Raw genomic sequence first — 15,578 nt, 5'->3', positions numbered from 1 at the left:
TGTAATATTTTTTTATCAAATTTACACTTAGATAGAAATAATGAAAAATTGTTACGGGTAAGATCAATTTTTCTGCTTGAAAACAATTTCGATATCGAATTACATAAACTAGATAAAACACATGTTTATAAATTACGTAAACTATAAAAACCTTGTTATGTCTATAAATAAAATATTTATAAAAATTCTTTTTAACTTAAATATTTTTAAGTGATTATTGAATTAAAAAAAAATATATATATATATATTATTTTGTATTCATTTATGATTTATTTATGATTCAAGAAAGTAAGAAGAGCGTCTCTCGTCGAGAAAAATATCATTAAATATTTTTATGCTTTATATTTATATCAAAAATTATTATAGAACGAAATCGATAACATACTTTCATAATTTCATATTCTTGGGCCGAACATTTCTCGGTGTCGTGACTGTTTTTTCGCGGGATCGATTTGCTCGTCGGATGATGTTTGATCTTATTCTTGGACTTAGTATACAGGACATTCTTGCCTTCGGACGAGGCATGGTACGCAAAGAAATCCTTCCGTGCTTGGACGCTGTAATTACCTGGAAATGACGGAATTACATTCCATCATAAACTTTGAGTTTCCGTAACGTAACGACATTTTCTTTTCTTCTCGCTACAACTCTTAACAAACTGCGTGGCTGCGATAAATTAATAGAAAACTTCCAAGTTATTATTGAGTTTGTAACGAAAGCAAAGTTTTGTAAGTTTGCTAAAGATCGTGATTTCTCTTTAAAGTAAACAACAAATTCTGAAACAGCGAAAGCTAAAAGTATCGGCAAAGACATTTAGTTGATCCGCATTTAATAAAATTTATTTAAATTCCATATGTCTAATTATGCGAATTATATATAATTATATTTACACATTATATTAGCAAATATTACACCAAAAGCAGCAATTAATTTACATATATTAACTAATATGTATTGACACATTTCAGTTTAAAAGATTTGAATTTTATATTATTAACTGGCAATTATGATCTAAAAGGGGATAATAGCGTATTAATCGATTTAATTTAGTTATCCGATATTAAGCTTGAGCTCTGACAATTTTTGCTAAGTAATTGAATTAAATAGAGAATCAAATCCAATAATTAATGAAGTTAAATAGACAGAGAGTTAAAATTAAATACACAATTCAGCACAGAGGTCGATAAACTCCAGCGTTCGTCCATTTCGCTGGACTTAAAATATAAAAGAAAATCGATTTTGCACCAAATAAAAAAAATTAGCTTTCATTTATCCACATTTGTTATCGCTAGAAATTTAAATAAATACAGATTTTATAGAATTGATATATACATAGAATAGAATTGAATCCAAATAAGTACTCGCTCTTTTTTTAATGATTCTGTTGGGAGTTAAGTGTTTAAGAATAAAAGCGGATATATTCGCGGAGAAAGAGCGTTATTTTTGCTTGCAGCAAAAAAAAAAAAAAATACAAAATAGAGCGACATACAAAAGCTCTTATCTTTGCTCGTTAATATTTTGATTATGAAAAAAAGCGTTGCCTCCTAAAAATATCACTAGAATATTTTGCTGCAATGTTTCTGTGCGATCTCCTTCTCTCTCTCTCTGTCATATGAGACAAGAGAGCTGAGGACGCAATGTCAGTTTGGAACGCACGTGCTCACCATTGCTCAGGCATCTGGAGAGCCTCCGCGTGGCTAACAGCGTATCGGCGTTGCAGGCAGCGCGATGTAACTCGCAACGATTGGCATAAATCTTGCCATTGCTCGCGCAGATCGGTCGATGCCGTCGCGTGCATTTATGAACGCAGACGCACGTGGCAACGATCTTGTCGCCGTTTGCGAAAACTTGGCACTCTCTTCCCGCGCCGCAATACTTCTCCAGGCACGGATTGTCGGCTGAAAGAAATGGCGGGAAATATTCACCCATTTATTTTCGGATATATTCTTGCAAAATATAGGTTGGATATAATGGAGAGAGAAAGAAATAGGGCGATACGCACTCTCTTGTATGCCGAGGTACGAATCGTTTTCCGTCAACCGTATGTTACGAGAAACGCACGGGATTGATAGATTGCATTTACATATCTTACATACATATGTAAATATGTATGCGCGAAAGTGGAATATCTCTCGTTCACCGCGAATTCACGATAAAATTGCCAATCACTCTCGGTAAGGCGGACCACTCTATCTTGTTGCAATAAATCATCCCCCTTCGCGTCATATCACTTTGAGATCGCACTATTATTGTAACTGTGCCGAATCATTTTAGGATATATATGTCTATCATTATTTTTTCGTTTTGTGTTGCGAGACAATTTTATCGTCGCATGATCGATGATACGTTAGATAAATAAATAATGCACTTTGAAAAACTAAATATTTTAAAATGATCAGTGTTATTTTGAAAATGCGATATAATAATGATTTTCATATTTTTAATGCGCATCCATGATGGCAAAAAATATTGCATCACGAACGATGCGCTATAATTAAAAAAAAAAAATTGTTTATCCGAATGTGTTCCGATTTCTGATTGTTTTGCTTGTCATTCTTCTTTTTTTATTCGCGATTTGCGATATGAGTAAGCATTTCTCGTCGCTTCATCATGTGTGCGTTTTTTTATGTCATTGCAATTTTAATGATCGTAGGTTTAGTCCTTTATTCAATTTTGTTAACATACAAGTTGATTTAATAACGGCAGGAATGTACGTACGCGTCTAACTGATCAGAGTTCGATTAAACTTCCTGAATGGAGCAAATTACTAATTAACATACACGCGGAGAGATTTAACTATTACTTACTCCTACGGGCGTGCCAGTATTCTGAATCTGTTGTGGATGCATCGTTTATCGAGGTCGACGTTGTGGATCGAATTCCTCCCGTGCTCGGCGATACGCCATTATCGTTGTCCGCCGTAAAATAACGATATCTTGAACGCTGAAAACGATGAATGTCAGAGGTATAAAATATGTCGAATAAATTGCATTTGTGCGAGAGAGAGAGAGAGAGAGAGAGAGAGAGAGAGAGAGAGAGAGACAATCTCGTAAGAGTGATATTGACGCGAATCATATTTTCTAGTGTCACTAGAATAGCATGGAAAAGATGATAACAACATCAAGTCTTCAGGATTTTCTCTCTATAATATATAATTATGCGATAATAAAATAAATAAAAATAATAAATAATAATAATTGATCGAAATAAAAAAAAAATTGTAAATAACTTTTGCTTTGAAAAAATCGTATAACTTTTTTTATCCCTTATCATTAATTATATTAAAATGTTCTATACTGAAAGGGAGTCTAACAAATGCTTAAATGTTGAGCATTAATTTATCTACTTCTCACGGAGATAACTTTTTCAACGACACAATTTCGCGAATTCAGAGTCGGGGAATCAAAAGTGCATTCAGCAAAGTCGTGACGCATTTTCCGTGGAAAGTTAATGGTCCGTGGGTATTTCACAGAAACGTAAAGCTTCTTTCTGCGTTGTCGGATTCTGCTCGTCTCGACAATTGAGGTCGTTTCAAGTCGCCGGAAGTTGACCGATGTGCGGGAGGTAGGGAGAAGCGGTTACGCGGTTTCCGGATTGGATTACTCGCGCACCCAAGAACGGTCGGTCTTATTCAGGTAAATTCGATCGCAATGTCAATGTACACGGATAACCGGGGGCGCGGATTATGAGTCGTTGCCGGATGATGCGAGAAATGCGCTCGATGGAGCGGAACCAAGAAAATCCGTTATTCCCAGAAAAGTACACTCATCTAGCGGTCATCTAGCTTTCGGACAGAAGGTTTATGCGAGTAATAATGTTCACGAGGGGAAGAGGAACACGGCGAGAGGATACAGTTGAGGATTTGTATAATCGGACGATAACTTGAGTCGTGACTTGAAACGAAAATGGTTTTGCCGGGAAAACCTAATTTTAGTCACTAATCTTCTGTCCGCTCCTCTTTTGCGAAAGATCTTGAATGTAAAATTAAAATGCAACATTAATTATTTCTTTTTTCACGAGATTCACGTCATTTATCATATCGCTTTTTATTAAAGAGGGAATTATCAAGAATCGTGATTATACGATAGTATAAATGCAAGAAAGTAAATTGAAACTAATTGCAGTAATTATATTAGATTTGAGTTGAAAGAAGGGGATAAGAAAAATCTTATTAATAGGCCCCGATTGCCAAATTACTTTTTGACATAAAAATCATTTAATTTTTTTCAAGTTATGATTTGTGACTTAATTAAAATTATTTTATAAAAACTTTGATTATTGACAAATCTATCGTTTGGAAATTCTTACAATTCTATTCTCGTAAAAGTACACAATATGTTATGGGGTTGATAGAAAAATATTGTACATGTACTTACTTTGTATCGAAGTATATCGGAACCGAGTGCCGGAGCGATATAGGTCGAGATGATTGAAAGCAACAGGAGATAGAAGGTCGCGAGGCAGGACTTTAGTCGCATCTGAAAAATATATCAAAAATTATATATATATATATATATATATATTTATGTGTGTATATCGCTTTTATTACGTTTTTGATGTTATTGTTTCTCGGAGTAAATAAAGAGAAGCTATCCTAAGAAGATAGTTTAATCTAATAGATTATTCGGTTACATTGATAATTTTAAGAAAGAAATGGAATCTCCATTGCAATCGACTAAGAGTGGATTTAATCTAGGTGAATAAAAATATTTGTTGGTTTGTTTGTGATGTAAAACTAGCAATAGTATTATTAAAGTATTATTAATTTTATACATTTGTTTTATAATTAATCATTATCTATGTATGCTTTAATTAACTGCTTCTCTCAAGTATAAAAAATTAAAGTAAAATCTAATCTACATATATATAAAGCAAGTTTAAAAGATATTCAGTATACATTACAAACTTGACATTTTAATTAATATTAAATTAACTAAAGATTGACAAGATAATTTAAATGCTTACGTAATTAAATTTCATATCTATTTTTTTGTTAGTTTATAAAATTATTTCTCTCTCTCTCTCTCTCTCTTCTTTCTCTTTCTTTGCTTTTTATATTATAAAAAGTAACTTATTATGTTTGTTTCCTATTCTCTCAAGATTTTCTTTATGTAAATATATGTATATATTCTCTCGCAATTTCTCTTCAATAATTAAATTTCAGATTCAAGCTAGCCAAATGATTATAAAGCAGAAAAAGTGCAGGCTGCAAGCATATAATCAAATAAAATATTTTATTCAGAATTTCATAGCACACGAGCACGTTATACTTTTTTAAATTATCTAACCGTTGGTAATTTATGTTCTTTTGATCCAACGTAAAGCCACCAGCTCTTTCAATAGATATATACCATGAAAAGAAAGGGGAAAGGGGGAATTCTCTGTGATTCTATGCCTGGAAATTCACAGTGCTATATTACGGAGACGTTTACACGGTAGAGGTTGGCCCATCTTAAATCTTCCGATTAACTTTGAGTCTGCCTAGTCTATATTTTACAATGCTCGAAAATTTACCATAAGAATGACATTTGTAGACGAATCACAAGACGAATCACATACGATTTTTGTGTCGAGAATGCGAAAATCGCATGTCAGCTCGTCATAATTGACATTATGTTAGAAATACTTTGATTGTGCGAATCGTGAATATTTTTTATTATAAAGCAATGATATATATTATTGGGAAGATTTGTGTAAATTTTTTTTATGGAAAGTTTTACAAAACAGAAATATTTAAATAATAACTAAAATATTTATCTCCTTCACTTTGCCGAAAAAATATTGGCAAGGTGAGAAACATGAAATACTTGTTTTCAGCCCAATCTTATTTTGAATGAAGTTTTCAAAAGCCATTTCAAATTATTTAATCAGTTCTCTAATTTAAGATCTTTTTTTAATCTTGTCCAGAACTAAGTAGGGAATATAGATTCCTCTCCGAGTGTTTGGTTTAGTTTGATTTTTTGCAGACAGATGTGAGGCAGGAAGATCTCGAGGCCAATCGTTTGTGAACCACTGCTGTCAGTCCTTGAACGATTGCTCATGATAAAACACAGCAGTATTTTCGGTCGGGCCATTTAGCCTGTGTCTCGGATGGCGAGCAGCTGGGTAGGAATGTACAACACAAGGGCCTTTTAGTTCTTCTTCAATCTCGGTTCGGCAAACACGTGTTCCTTCATACAAAGACTTCGAAGAAAAAGTTGGATAGATTCCGAAGTGAATCCTGTGCGAAGATTCGTGATTTACAATTAGTTCCAAAACGTGATCACCACACGAATCGAATCTTATCTTCTATTAGCTTTTTATAAGGTCTGTTTAATCAAGTATTGGAATTCATTGCTGTTTTTACAATAAATTTTGATTGTATAATTCTTTAAAATATTAATATATTTTTATATTTTATGTGTATATAGTTTTTATATAATATTTGTAATTTTATTCAATTTTTATTTTTAATTTTTTTAAATTATGTATATTTTTTAAATTATATTTTTCTTTTTTATATATATTTTTTTATTATAAGTACATCACGATGCATTTTACGTCATAAGACAATTATAAATATACATATATTATAGTGTCATTTTGAACATTAATTCATTTCCTACATATCGTATTCTAATTATTATAAATAATTTGACATTTTCTTTTATCGTACAAAAAATATTTTTTCTCTCAATAATCGGTTTCAGATTCCGAAGAGGCGCTTTGCAAATTAATCTTAAAACCGAAAGAGCGAGAAAAATGGCGACGTACTTTGTACTCGCCGGTTGCATCGTGCTTTTCGGAGCTTTTGAAGAACGGATCGTCTCAGCCGCGCCGTCTCCAACCGACTTTCCCGCAAGGACCACGACCATCCCTGGTGGCGTAAATTTCAACGGGGATGTACAGGATGCGAGCAATAATAATCCGGAATGTCCATGCTTGACGTCGTTCAATAACACGTCGACAAACGGACAAACGGACTGGTTGACGCAGCAACGACGGCAGCATCTCGAGCAGTTCTACAGCCAGAATGTCATGGTGCATGGCATGTTGTGCACGTGCAACGTCGCCCTGCGCGGCGCCTCGATGCGGGACGATTATCATTATACCGTAGGTATCGGCGCTCACAAGATGCACACGAGAGCCGTCACGTGGAACGAAGCGAGAAAGTTATGCAACGAAGAGGGCGGCCATCTCGCCATTATCAATTCCATCGCCGAGGAGCACGTAAGTAGTTAAATCCAATCGCGAATTATTATCGCTCTCACATATCTGATCCATGTGCGAAACTTCCTTCGAATCTACGAAACTTTCAGAGACACGTCGAGTAACGTAGTTTACATAAGACGTGAATATCTAAATCCTAACGAGAGTATCACATCTCAACGTAATACGAGATCCTTACGACGTCCTGGTACACCACGTTTATCGTTTTATCAGCCGAATGCGGACATATACGTGGGCGGTATTCCGTTATCGATCCTTTTTCAGGTGCTGCTGGAGATATTTAACCGTTCCGGACCAGTCAAGGGCGCTGCATATCCAGAGGAGGCCTTCTTAGGCATACATGATCTTTACAAGGAGGGCGAGTGGGTCACATTGCTGGGTGATTCTCTGGCGAAAACTGGTTACACCAGGTGGAGTGACAAGTGGGGCGGACAACCTGACAACGGAGGTGGCAAACAGCACTGCGGCGCTTTAATGAAAGAGGGTGGCATGGACGACGTCGCGTGCGACGTTCCATTTCCATTCCTCTGTGAACTTCCGCTGATGCAAGCTTTACACTGAAAAAGAAAGAGCCTCGGCGGGTACCTTCAGGGATTAAGCATCGTTCGCCTAAGGTTTACACACCCTTGCCGGCGTACAATGTCGTACCGTGGTCTTATCGGAGCATATCTAGCTGTATTATGCAGACGTCATCTTCTCGCGAAGATGTTCTTTTTTGAATACAGAGAGAGAAAGAGAGAGAGTTTTCCTTTATTCTCTCTGTAAAACGTGCGATGTGTCTCTCTGAACTTTGTCCGCCCAAGTTTCTTTCCGTCTTTTCTCTCTACGAAAGGACATCCGCCTGAATAAAATGTTTAGGACTGTTTTCATTGTACATATAAAAAGATTTTTTCCTAGATTCTTTTTTTTGTCAATTTTGTTGAAAAAATCTGTCCTTTTCTTAATGAATTAACGAGTAAAATATTAATGGATACATTGTTAGAATTAGCTATTCTAATTAATTGCTCGTTTACAGCACAATCGTACTCTCTCGAAGTTCAAATTTTCCTGCGCTGTAATACATGCAAACGACACTATGCATTAAATTACGTTACATGAATTTATAGCAGCTTCGAGAATATTGTATTACAATATCAACAATGTAACCGTTGCAGCGCAATCATTACATGAATATACTTAAACATAGACGACGCGTCCATCCTGATGTATTATCACTTTATACATGTTGCGTTACAAATCGGATCTATATCTCTGTCCAAATTTTTTCTCTTTACGATAGTTTTACTCTCCGCGTGTGTTATACAACTGGAATATAACTTATGTACCGCTGCGATTTATGTATGTTGAAAAATATAGCGTTACGTTTCGGAGAATAAAAAATTTATAGAGACATCGATTGAGAGAGATAGAGAGAGAGAGAGAGAGAGAGAGAGAGAGAGAGAGAGAGAGGGGGGGGAGAGAAAGTGGAGCAATGTAAACCGATATTGCGAGCGATGTAAGCCGTCGATTTGTATTTATGGCACAACGGTAGAGTTAGAAGTTTTCGAGTTTGAGTTGGAATCCTGTTAAATTGCACCCGCGTGAAATTGAGAAGCACGCGGAAAATGAAGACGAAGCTAATTTCGGATGCCGAAATCGTATTCGCGCCGAAATTTGTAGCCATCGAGAGAACAGACGTCGAATAGCGGATGGATATAATTTTTGTGTATTATGTGAAATCAATCGATATATTAACACGAGCGACATGTTAAAATTATTATCGAGATACAAACATGTACTTTATAATATCCTTATTTGCTACTAAGAACGCGCATAAGTCAAATATGTCCTTTATGCGTGATATATTGTATTTTAAATAACTTTTTAATAAGACTTTTTATATATGAATAAAAAAAAATGATGCATTAGGCTAACGTATTTTCGTTTCCAACATATTTTCTCTCGTTACATTTTAATTTTCAGAAGATCGTATTATTCTAATAAAATAACTCGTAGTTTATCGCAGTCTATTTGCGCGAGTAATTTTTATAAATTCCCGAAGAATAACGCTTATTGTTATAGAGAAATATGCTTGACTGCTATATGGCGCTTCGATATAAATTTCCAATCAAGCGTAAAATTACACTATCCATTTGTAATTCATGAAATGTGGCTGTTTCCAATATTTGAAATTGTTTAAGTTATAAAGAAAGTACTAACATAATAATTTTTTTTTTTTTTTTTTAGAAAAAAAGAGGGTTTTTCGATATGTTGGATTTCTTTTGTGTGCGTTTCTACATAAAAGATATAAAATATTACGCAATACTTTAACAAAATACAGAAGAATATAATGTAATATAAAACGAGATTATCTTCACATAATATGGAGCATGGAATATCGCATATTTTTTTCTCGCAAAAGCAAGCTTCAGGAATATCAGATTATTTTAATGAAATACTTAAACATCGTTAAAATTCTTCTATTTAATCTGCAGAGGCAAGAGCCGGTTAATAATTGTGTGGCTTGAACAATCCGGCAACTGTTATGACCGACAATATCGCGGCACCCTGTTGCAGTTTGTCGAATTGTATGACTATGAATGTGTATAAGTCTGTTTCTATCCTTTATTAACAGAATCACTAACGAAGCGAGTTTCGCGGCAAACGTCGATTTAGTAAATCTCAACGAAATTGGTTCTTCTTTCATTAAATGCAGTTTCTTGCTACATAAAAGTTCGCAAAAATACAAGAAGTAACTTTCCCGAGCAATTCTTACTTGAACGTTTATATTTTTCACCCTCTCTTATTGCAGGAACGTTTAAGTATTTCTCCTAACAGTCTTGCCAGTAGTATTATATTTGATGGATTTTTTAAATTTAATTTTTATAGAAAGTTGTTTCATCGATAAAAATTTTTAAGGATTTGTTTGATATAAATAAATCATATATAATTATACTCTTTAATTGATTTTATATAGATTTCACAAAATATTAATTTAAAAGTTATTTAAATATGTAATATTGCGTTAAATAATATCTCGGATTTTTTATTGAAAATCGATTGTATAAATTAAGCGCGGTAATGATGAGACATGTACATGTTTATTATTTATGTACTGTTATATATTATGTGTAATACGATTTATTAATTGTATCAGAGAGAGAGAGAGAGAGAGAGAAACATACATATTATATAAATATAGAAATTTAAAGGTTTTCTCTTTATATATAGATTGTACAAATTTCTCATTGCATATTAAATTAATCGCCATATTATTCAGTAAAATTTGTGCTGCAAGTTTTATTGATCAAAATACTTATTCTATTCTTATACGCTTTTATGTAAATATGGAATGTAAATACAAAGGATAAAATTTTTCTGATTTTGTGCAAATACAGAAATTTAATATCGATGTGCGTTCGAGATACGCAACAGGCGCAACTAGATTCCGTTAGTTGTGTAGACACGCATATTGCGTTCAAACCTAAAATTATAATCGTAGAAAACACACCAAAAACATACCAAATATGGATTTTAATCAGTTATATCGTTAACGTATTTACCATATCGTAATATTAATATCGAACGAAACGAGATGAAATGAAATTGCGATCAATACATGTATATTTATTCGCGAGCAATGTCGTCGCTCATCGTTTCGCATGATTTGCATTTAATGATGCTGGAGATTGCTGTGGACAACGTAAATACATTTTTTCTTCATGTTTTATATAATCTTGGATTTTTAAATTTATATTTTTCATACGTGAAGATATTGTATGTCGTTTAAATCATCTATGTATATTTCTCAGTTTTAAAACGGTTTAGTAAGATGACATTTATATATAATTTTTATATAGCTTTTATAATCTTAAATAATTATTTGTACTATAATTTACATTTTTATCATTTCTTCATTGCAATGCAATTTTTATCTTCTTTCGGAATAAATTATTTTCACAGCTTATATACATATATTATCTGTACAATGTATGAAAATTTTAATTATTTTTTTATGTGTCGTAATTCTTTTCTGTAATTTAATAATATATCAAAATTAATAGAGAGCGTAAAATAAAATTACAAAAAAAATTAATATACATAAATTACAATTTTTGCCCGATTATTATAATATTGTTATAGCAGATATCAGTGGAAACACTAAGATAAAAGAGAAATATTTTCATATTTCTACATAGTTTTAATTAGATACATTAATATCTAATTAAATTAGAAATTATTAGCTTATGATAACGAATGATAAGTTAGAATGAATTATCGTAGCATTAATTATTTGATCGCGATAAACAGTTGTTTGTTCCATGGACTTCCGAGTTCGATAAAGTCATCTTGAAGAAGACGACAGTTATGTTTCGCATGCTGGACGAGGAGTGGACATCGCTGGCGCCTAATCGGCGAGATCATCGCCCTTATAGCGGCTCCAGCTGCGAGAGCGAGAATTTTTACGGCGGTAGATCCGTCGTATTTTGCGTGCCGGCGGGATTCTTCGAGAAAAAAGCGATCGGCGTCGATGTGCAGCTTTACGTAAAAAAGGATGTGTGCAAATATTTCGAGATGGACTCGTGCCAGAACGTCGGTTTCGCCACCGTGTCGGTCGATGATCTCGTGAACGGCATCGCCAAGCAGATGCGCGAGCGGAACGAACTGTCGGAACATTTATCGGACTTTTATAAGCAGCAGATTATCTCGAGGTGATTGCGCCGAAAAACATTGGCCAATAATTCGCCGAATCGTCGGGAGGAAACTTTTTATCTTTTATCGAAAACTCACTTCCTATTTAACCGTTCGATCACGTTTATTGTCGGATGTTCCTAGAGAGAGAAAGAGAGAGAGAGAGAGAGAGAGAGAGAGAGAAAGAGAGAGAAGGAGAAAGTCGACGTTGAGCAAACGTATCTTTATCGTTACACAATTGAAACGTCTCATTAAAACGCATTGGTATTGTTTGCTCTTTATAATATTTCTTTTCGTATTCTTTGTATGAAACAGACACAATTTCCGTATATGCAAACAATTTTAAGATATAGATACATATAATTGACAGGAGACAAAGAAATCTCCGTTCCTTCCTTTATAAAGGAAGTACGCTAATAGCATATGATGGATAGTCCCGGGACTTTAATAACGCGATCAATATATGATTTAAGGTCCATGACGGGAACTTACAATCTGCTTGACGAAAACTTCCGGAATACCACGGCCACGATCTCGCTCTACATCCGGATCAGCTGCCTCGGCAAGTGCCTCGTAACGGAGATTACGCGCGTCGAAAGTGACGTACGCGGTGCGTTTTGCGCTCGCAGGGAGCCGGACGAGCAACAGTATCTCTCTCGACAGCTGACACCGGACGAGCTACAAAGCTGTCGCTGGAATGCCAGAGATTTGCCACGTGTTCCTCGCGGACGTTTAGTATGCCGCTGCGAAGAACTAAGAAAGAAGGATGCCGCCGCGGATTTAGCCGGTAATTGATTCAACCACTTTGTACAAAGATATAGAACGCTACTTTCAAATCTCTTTATCTCTCTTACAAGACACGAAAAGAGCGCTATATCTGACTTAATTCCAAGAATAAAGCTCTTTCTTAAGTTCATTTAAGCCGCGCCAAACGCGGCTATTTTATCCTGCTGATCCTATACTTCTTTTTTATTAATGCAAAGTGTATGTCATATTGAAATTCAATGAAACGAGCATCTTGCGAAAGCTTGTTCATTTCGGACAATAAGATTTTTCCAAGTGACTCATTTCAAATGATTCGTTAGTTTCGTTGAATTTGAGATAAAAATCTAAATAACTATATTTTATTTGAAAACGTATTGCTATGTAATTGTCGGTAGAGAGAAGAAGAAAAGGACTGCCCTTAGTTGATGCTGATAGACTTGTCACAACAGCTATTGCAGACTCTGTAATTGCAAAAGCCGCTGATATAGATGCCATTGTAGAGCCTACTGCGATTTCGGTTAGAAAGATTGATGCAGATGCTGCCGCAATTAAAAAGCAAAAGGCACGTGCTCTTAGTAAGTGATAAAAGAACGCAAATATAAATATATATGCTTTTGTGGAAGTTATATCGTTTTACAAAGTCTCCTTCATTCGAGTATCTCCAATTCTTAATAATATATATTTATAATATATCTTGTAATACAGTTTTTTAAACAATTTCAATAATAATATATCTTTGAACAGAAATATATTACAGAAATTTATCGAGAAAGAAGATAAATATTTATTTATCTAAATTTATTAAATTCCCGGAGATTTTACAATGTACACATAACGTAGTACAAGAGAAATATGAGATTTCCTCTTTTTACATAGAAGCCAAAAGACGTGCTATTGCGAAAGCGAAAGCTAAAAGAGGCGCGATAAAGGACAATGAAAGGACTTTCAAGAAAGCATTCTTCCTGTCGAAGCGTGGAATAGGTATGGCAACAATCGGTATCACAGAAAGAAGGATGAGAATCTTCCCTTCCATTCCTGCGTGTGCGTCGAGTCTAAAAATATCTCCTTCGAGCTGTCAATTGTAACCACGTTTACCTTGTTCTACTCACCACTTTGACGTTTCGTCTTGTGATTGTCATGGAACGGACTATCCTCTTCAATTCTCTCATTGTGCGTAACAAGTTTGCGCTTTTGTCACTCATGACAATTACATAGCAACGAATGTTTGACAGCTGATATCGGTTGAATAATTAAAGTATGACAGCTATTATTGATTGATCCTCCTTTGAATGTAACTTTCCATAATTTGATTTTTATTCCATCTTTCAACTTTTGTTATTATATTTTCTTTTACATTTATAATATCGCACGGCACCTTTCGAATGACGGTTTCTTTCGGTTGCATTGTTCATTCGGTTGTAAAATGACATCGGACCGCGTAAAGATTTCTGAATTACTAAATCGTAGAGTTGAAATAACAGCAAGCTTTCGAGCAGTCGACTTTCTACAAGTTTTCTTAATCGCGTTTCTATCGGTTTCAAACACAATAACGTAATCCAACTTTGCTGCAATGCAACATCATGTTTTTGATTCGCTCACTTGACGTTGTGTTTATTTATAAAATTATTGAATCACTTAATTTTGCAATATGAAACTCTCGAATGTAAAAAATCTGTTAAGTATGTCAATCTTGAAAAATTTTTATTTTTTTTTTTTTTTTTTTTTTTTTTGTGAAAATATTTTAATGCGTTATATATTGACATAAATATTTTCTTATATGATGAGTTGATTTTTTAAAAATTAATTTACATATTCAAAGAAAGTGTATAAAAATTTATTTTTAAAATGAATTTAAATAGAAAATTAATTCTCCAGCTCAAATTTTGAACTACTTAACAGGTTTTGTATCTGATCGCTTTATAAAATATTGCAGAAACATTAAGATATAAAAAATCATATTAATTATCATATTATCATATTAATTAAATTCTTTTTTTCTCTCAGATTTTTCTTAATGCGTACAAAAAGTCATCTGTACTGAAAAATAAAAGATATATAATTTATTATAGAAATGATATGATGTAGTTGATGATATAATTTCTTTACAAATTATTATGTAAGGTCTGTTTTCGAAAATTATGTAACAAAAAAAGGATATCTTGAAAATAGTAATTACTAAAAGAAGTGCAATTATTATTGTTGTAGATTGAATGATTGTGATATAAAATAACCATTGAGTCAAAATTGACGAAAAATGTAAGCGTTAAAATTTCTGTCTTGTATGATGAGGTGAAACTTCGCTTATCTTTATAACTTTGCACCTCTTTGATAATGCATACACGCGTCAATTAACAAATTCGGTTGGATGCACTAGTGCGCATTAAACGCACCCTTTCTCCGCTTTTTTCGAAAGCAACCGAACAAAAAACTGAATAAAGTAACATTTAGTGCGCACCAGCGCGCATTAGTGCATCCAATTGAATTCGCTATATAATTAAAGAGGTAAAGAGAACATTTTCGCGCCGGTCTCTTTATCTTTATACGTCGGATAGCGTATATCCATGTTAAAGAACGATAAAATTAATTTTACCTAACTAAATATGTGCATCACATTTTGCTTGTCGAGAGAGATTTTTACATTCAATTTATTTATTTTTCCATCACGAATCTCCAAGCATTTTTTCGATCAGAAATATTGAAAATCAAAATAATTTTAATAGAGATATATGTATATAGGTATTGCATATAGGGTGCTCCTAAACATGTATGCAAAATTTTGGGGGGTGATTTCTTGAGTAATAATTTCTTAAAGAATAGTTTACACATACATATATATATATATCAATATCCTGAATAGCATAGTTTTTAAGTTACAGAATGTTTAAGGTTTAAAAAAATGAGATTACAAAAAATATATTTTGACACAAACAAAA

At 33.7% G+C, this 15,578-nt stretch overlaps 4 protein-coding genes across 5 annotated transcripts in view; 2 read left to right on the top strand and 2 right to left on the bottom strand.

The window, feature by feature from the left end:
* Positions 1-15,578, bottom strand: part of Fstl5 (follistatin-like 5) — a 41,619-nt gene that overhangs the window by 5,626 nt on the left and 20,415 nt on the right. For both annotated transcript variants that reach the window (XM_072897459.1, XM_072897460.1), the window contains exons 2-5: positions 4,377-4,478; positions 2,808-2,943; positions 1,665-1,898; positions 386-567 (exon numbers count right to left, since the gene is read on the bottom strand). In XM_072897459.1, coding sequence (XP_072753560.1) covers positions 386-567; positions 1,665-1,898; positions 2,808-2,943; positions 4,377-4,478 — 654 coding nt within the window. The remainder of the gene's footprint in view (positions 1-385; positions 568-1,664; positions 1,899-2,807; positions 2,944-4,376; positions 4,479-15,578) is intronic.
* LOC140668490 (hemolymph lipopolysaccharide-binding protein-like) lies at positions 5,094-8,382 on the top strand. The gene is made up of 3 exons (XM_072897534.1): positions 5,094-6,306; positions 6,690-7,209; positions 7,474-8,382. The coding sequence occupies exons 2-3, from the start codon at positions 6,742-6,744 to the stop codon at positions 7,768-7,770; spliced, it is 765 nt and encodes a 254-aa protein (XP_072753635.1). The 5' UTR covers positions 5,094-6,306; positions 6,690-6,741; the 3' UTR covers positions 7,771-8,382.
* Positions 7,919-15,578, bottom strand: part of LOC140668474 (kynurenine/alpha-aminoadipate aminotransferase, mitochondrial-like) — a 39,092-nt gene continuing 31,432 nt past the window's right edge. Inside the window, exon 9 of the mRNA XM_072897500.1 lies at positions 7,919-7,929. The gene's annotated coding sequence lies outside the window, so the exon portion shown is untranslated. The remainder of the gene's footprint in view (positions 7,930-15,578) is intronic.
* On the top strand, positions 8,531-13,798 carry LOC140668496 (uncharacterized). Its single transcript, XM_072897539.1, has 5 exons — positions 8,531-10,891; positions 11,500-11,900; positions 12,354-12,667; positions 13,041-13,220; positions 13,522-13,798. Exons 1-5 carry the CDS (start codon positions 10,808-10,810, stop codon positions 13,728-13,730), a joined length of 1,188 nt encoding a protein of 395 aa, XP_072753640.1. The 5' UTR covers positions 8,531-10,807; the 3' UTR covers positions 13,731-13,798.

This window comes from Anoplolepis gracilipes, chromosome 8 (genome assembly GCF_047496725.1).
Source record: "Anoplolepis gracilipes chromosome 8, ASM4749672v1, whole genome shotgun sequence".
Lineage (NCBI taxonomy): Eukaryota > Metazoa > Arthropoda > Insecta > Hymenoptera > Formicidae > Anoplolepis > Anoplolepis gracilipes.
Note: the sequence above shows the minus strand (reverse complement) of the source record. Positions and strands in the feature narration are given on the sequence as shown.

Coding starts and splice junctions, on each gene's coding strand:
- LOC140668490 (XM_072897534.1), top strand. CDS start 6,742: ATGGCGACGTACTTTGTACTCGCCGGTTGCATCGTGCTTTTCGGAGCT. Junction 7,210..7,473: donor ATTCCATCGCCGAGGAGCAC/GTAAGTAGTTAA, acceptor ATCCTTTTTCAG/GTGCTGCTGGAGATATTTAA.
- LOC140668496 (XM_072897539.1), top strand. CDS start 10,808: ATGTATATTTATTCGCGAGCAATGTCGTCGCTCATCGTTTCGCATGAT. Junction 10,892..11,499: donor TGGAGATTGCTGTGGACAAC/GTAAATACATTT, acceptor CGCGATAAACAG/TTGTTTGTTCCATGGACTTC. Junction 11,901..12,353: donor AAGCAGCAGATTATCTCGAG/GTGATTGCGCCG, acceptor ATATGATTTAAG/GTCCATGACGGGAACTTACA.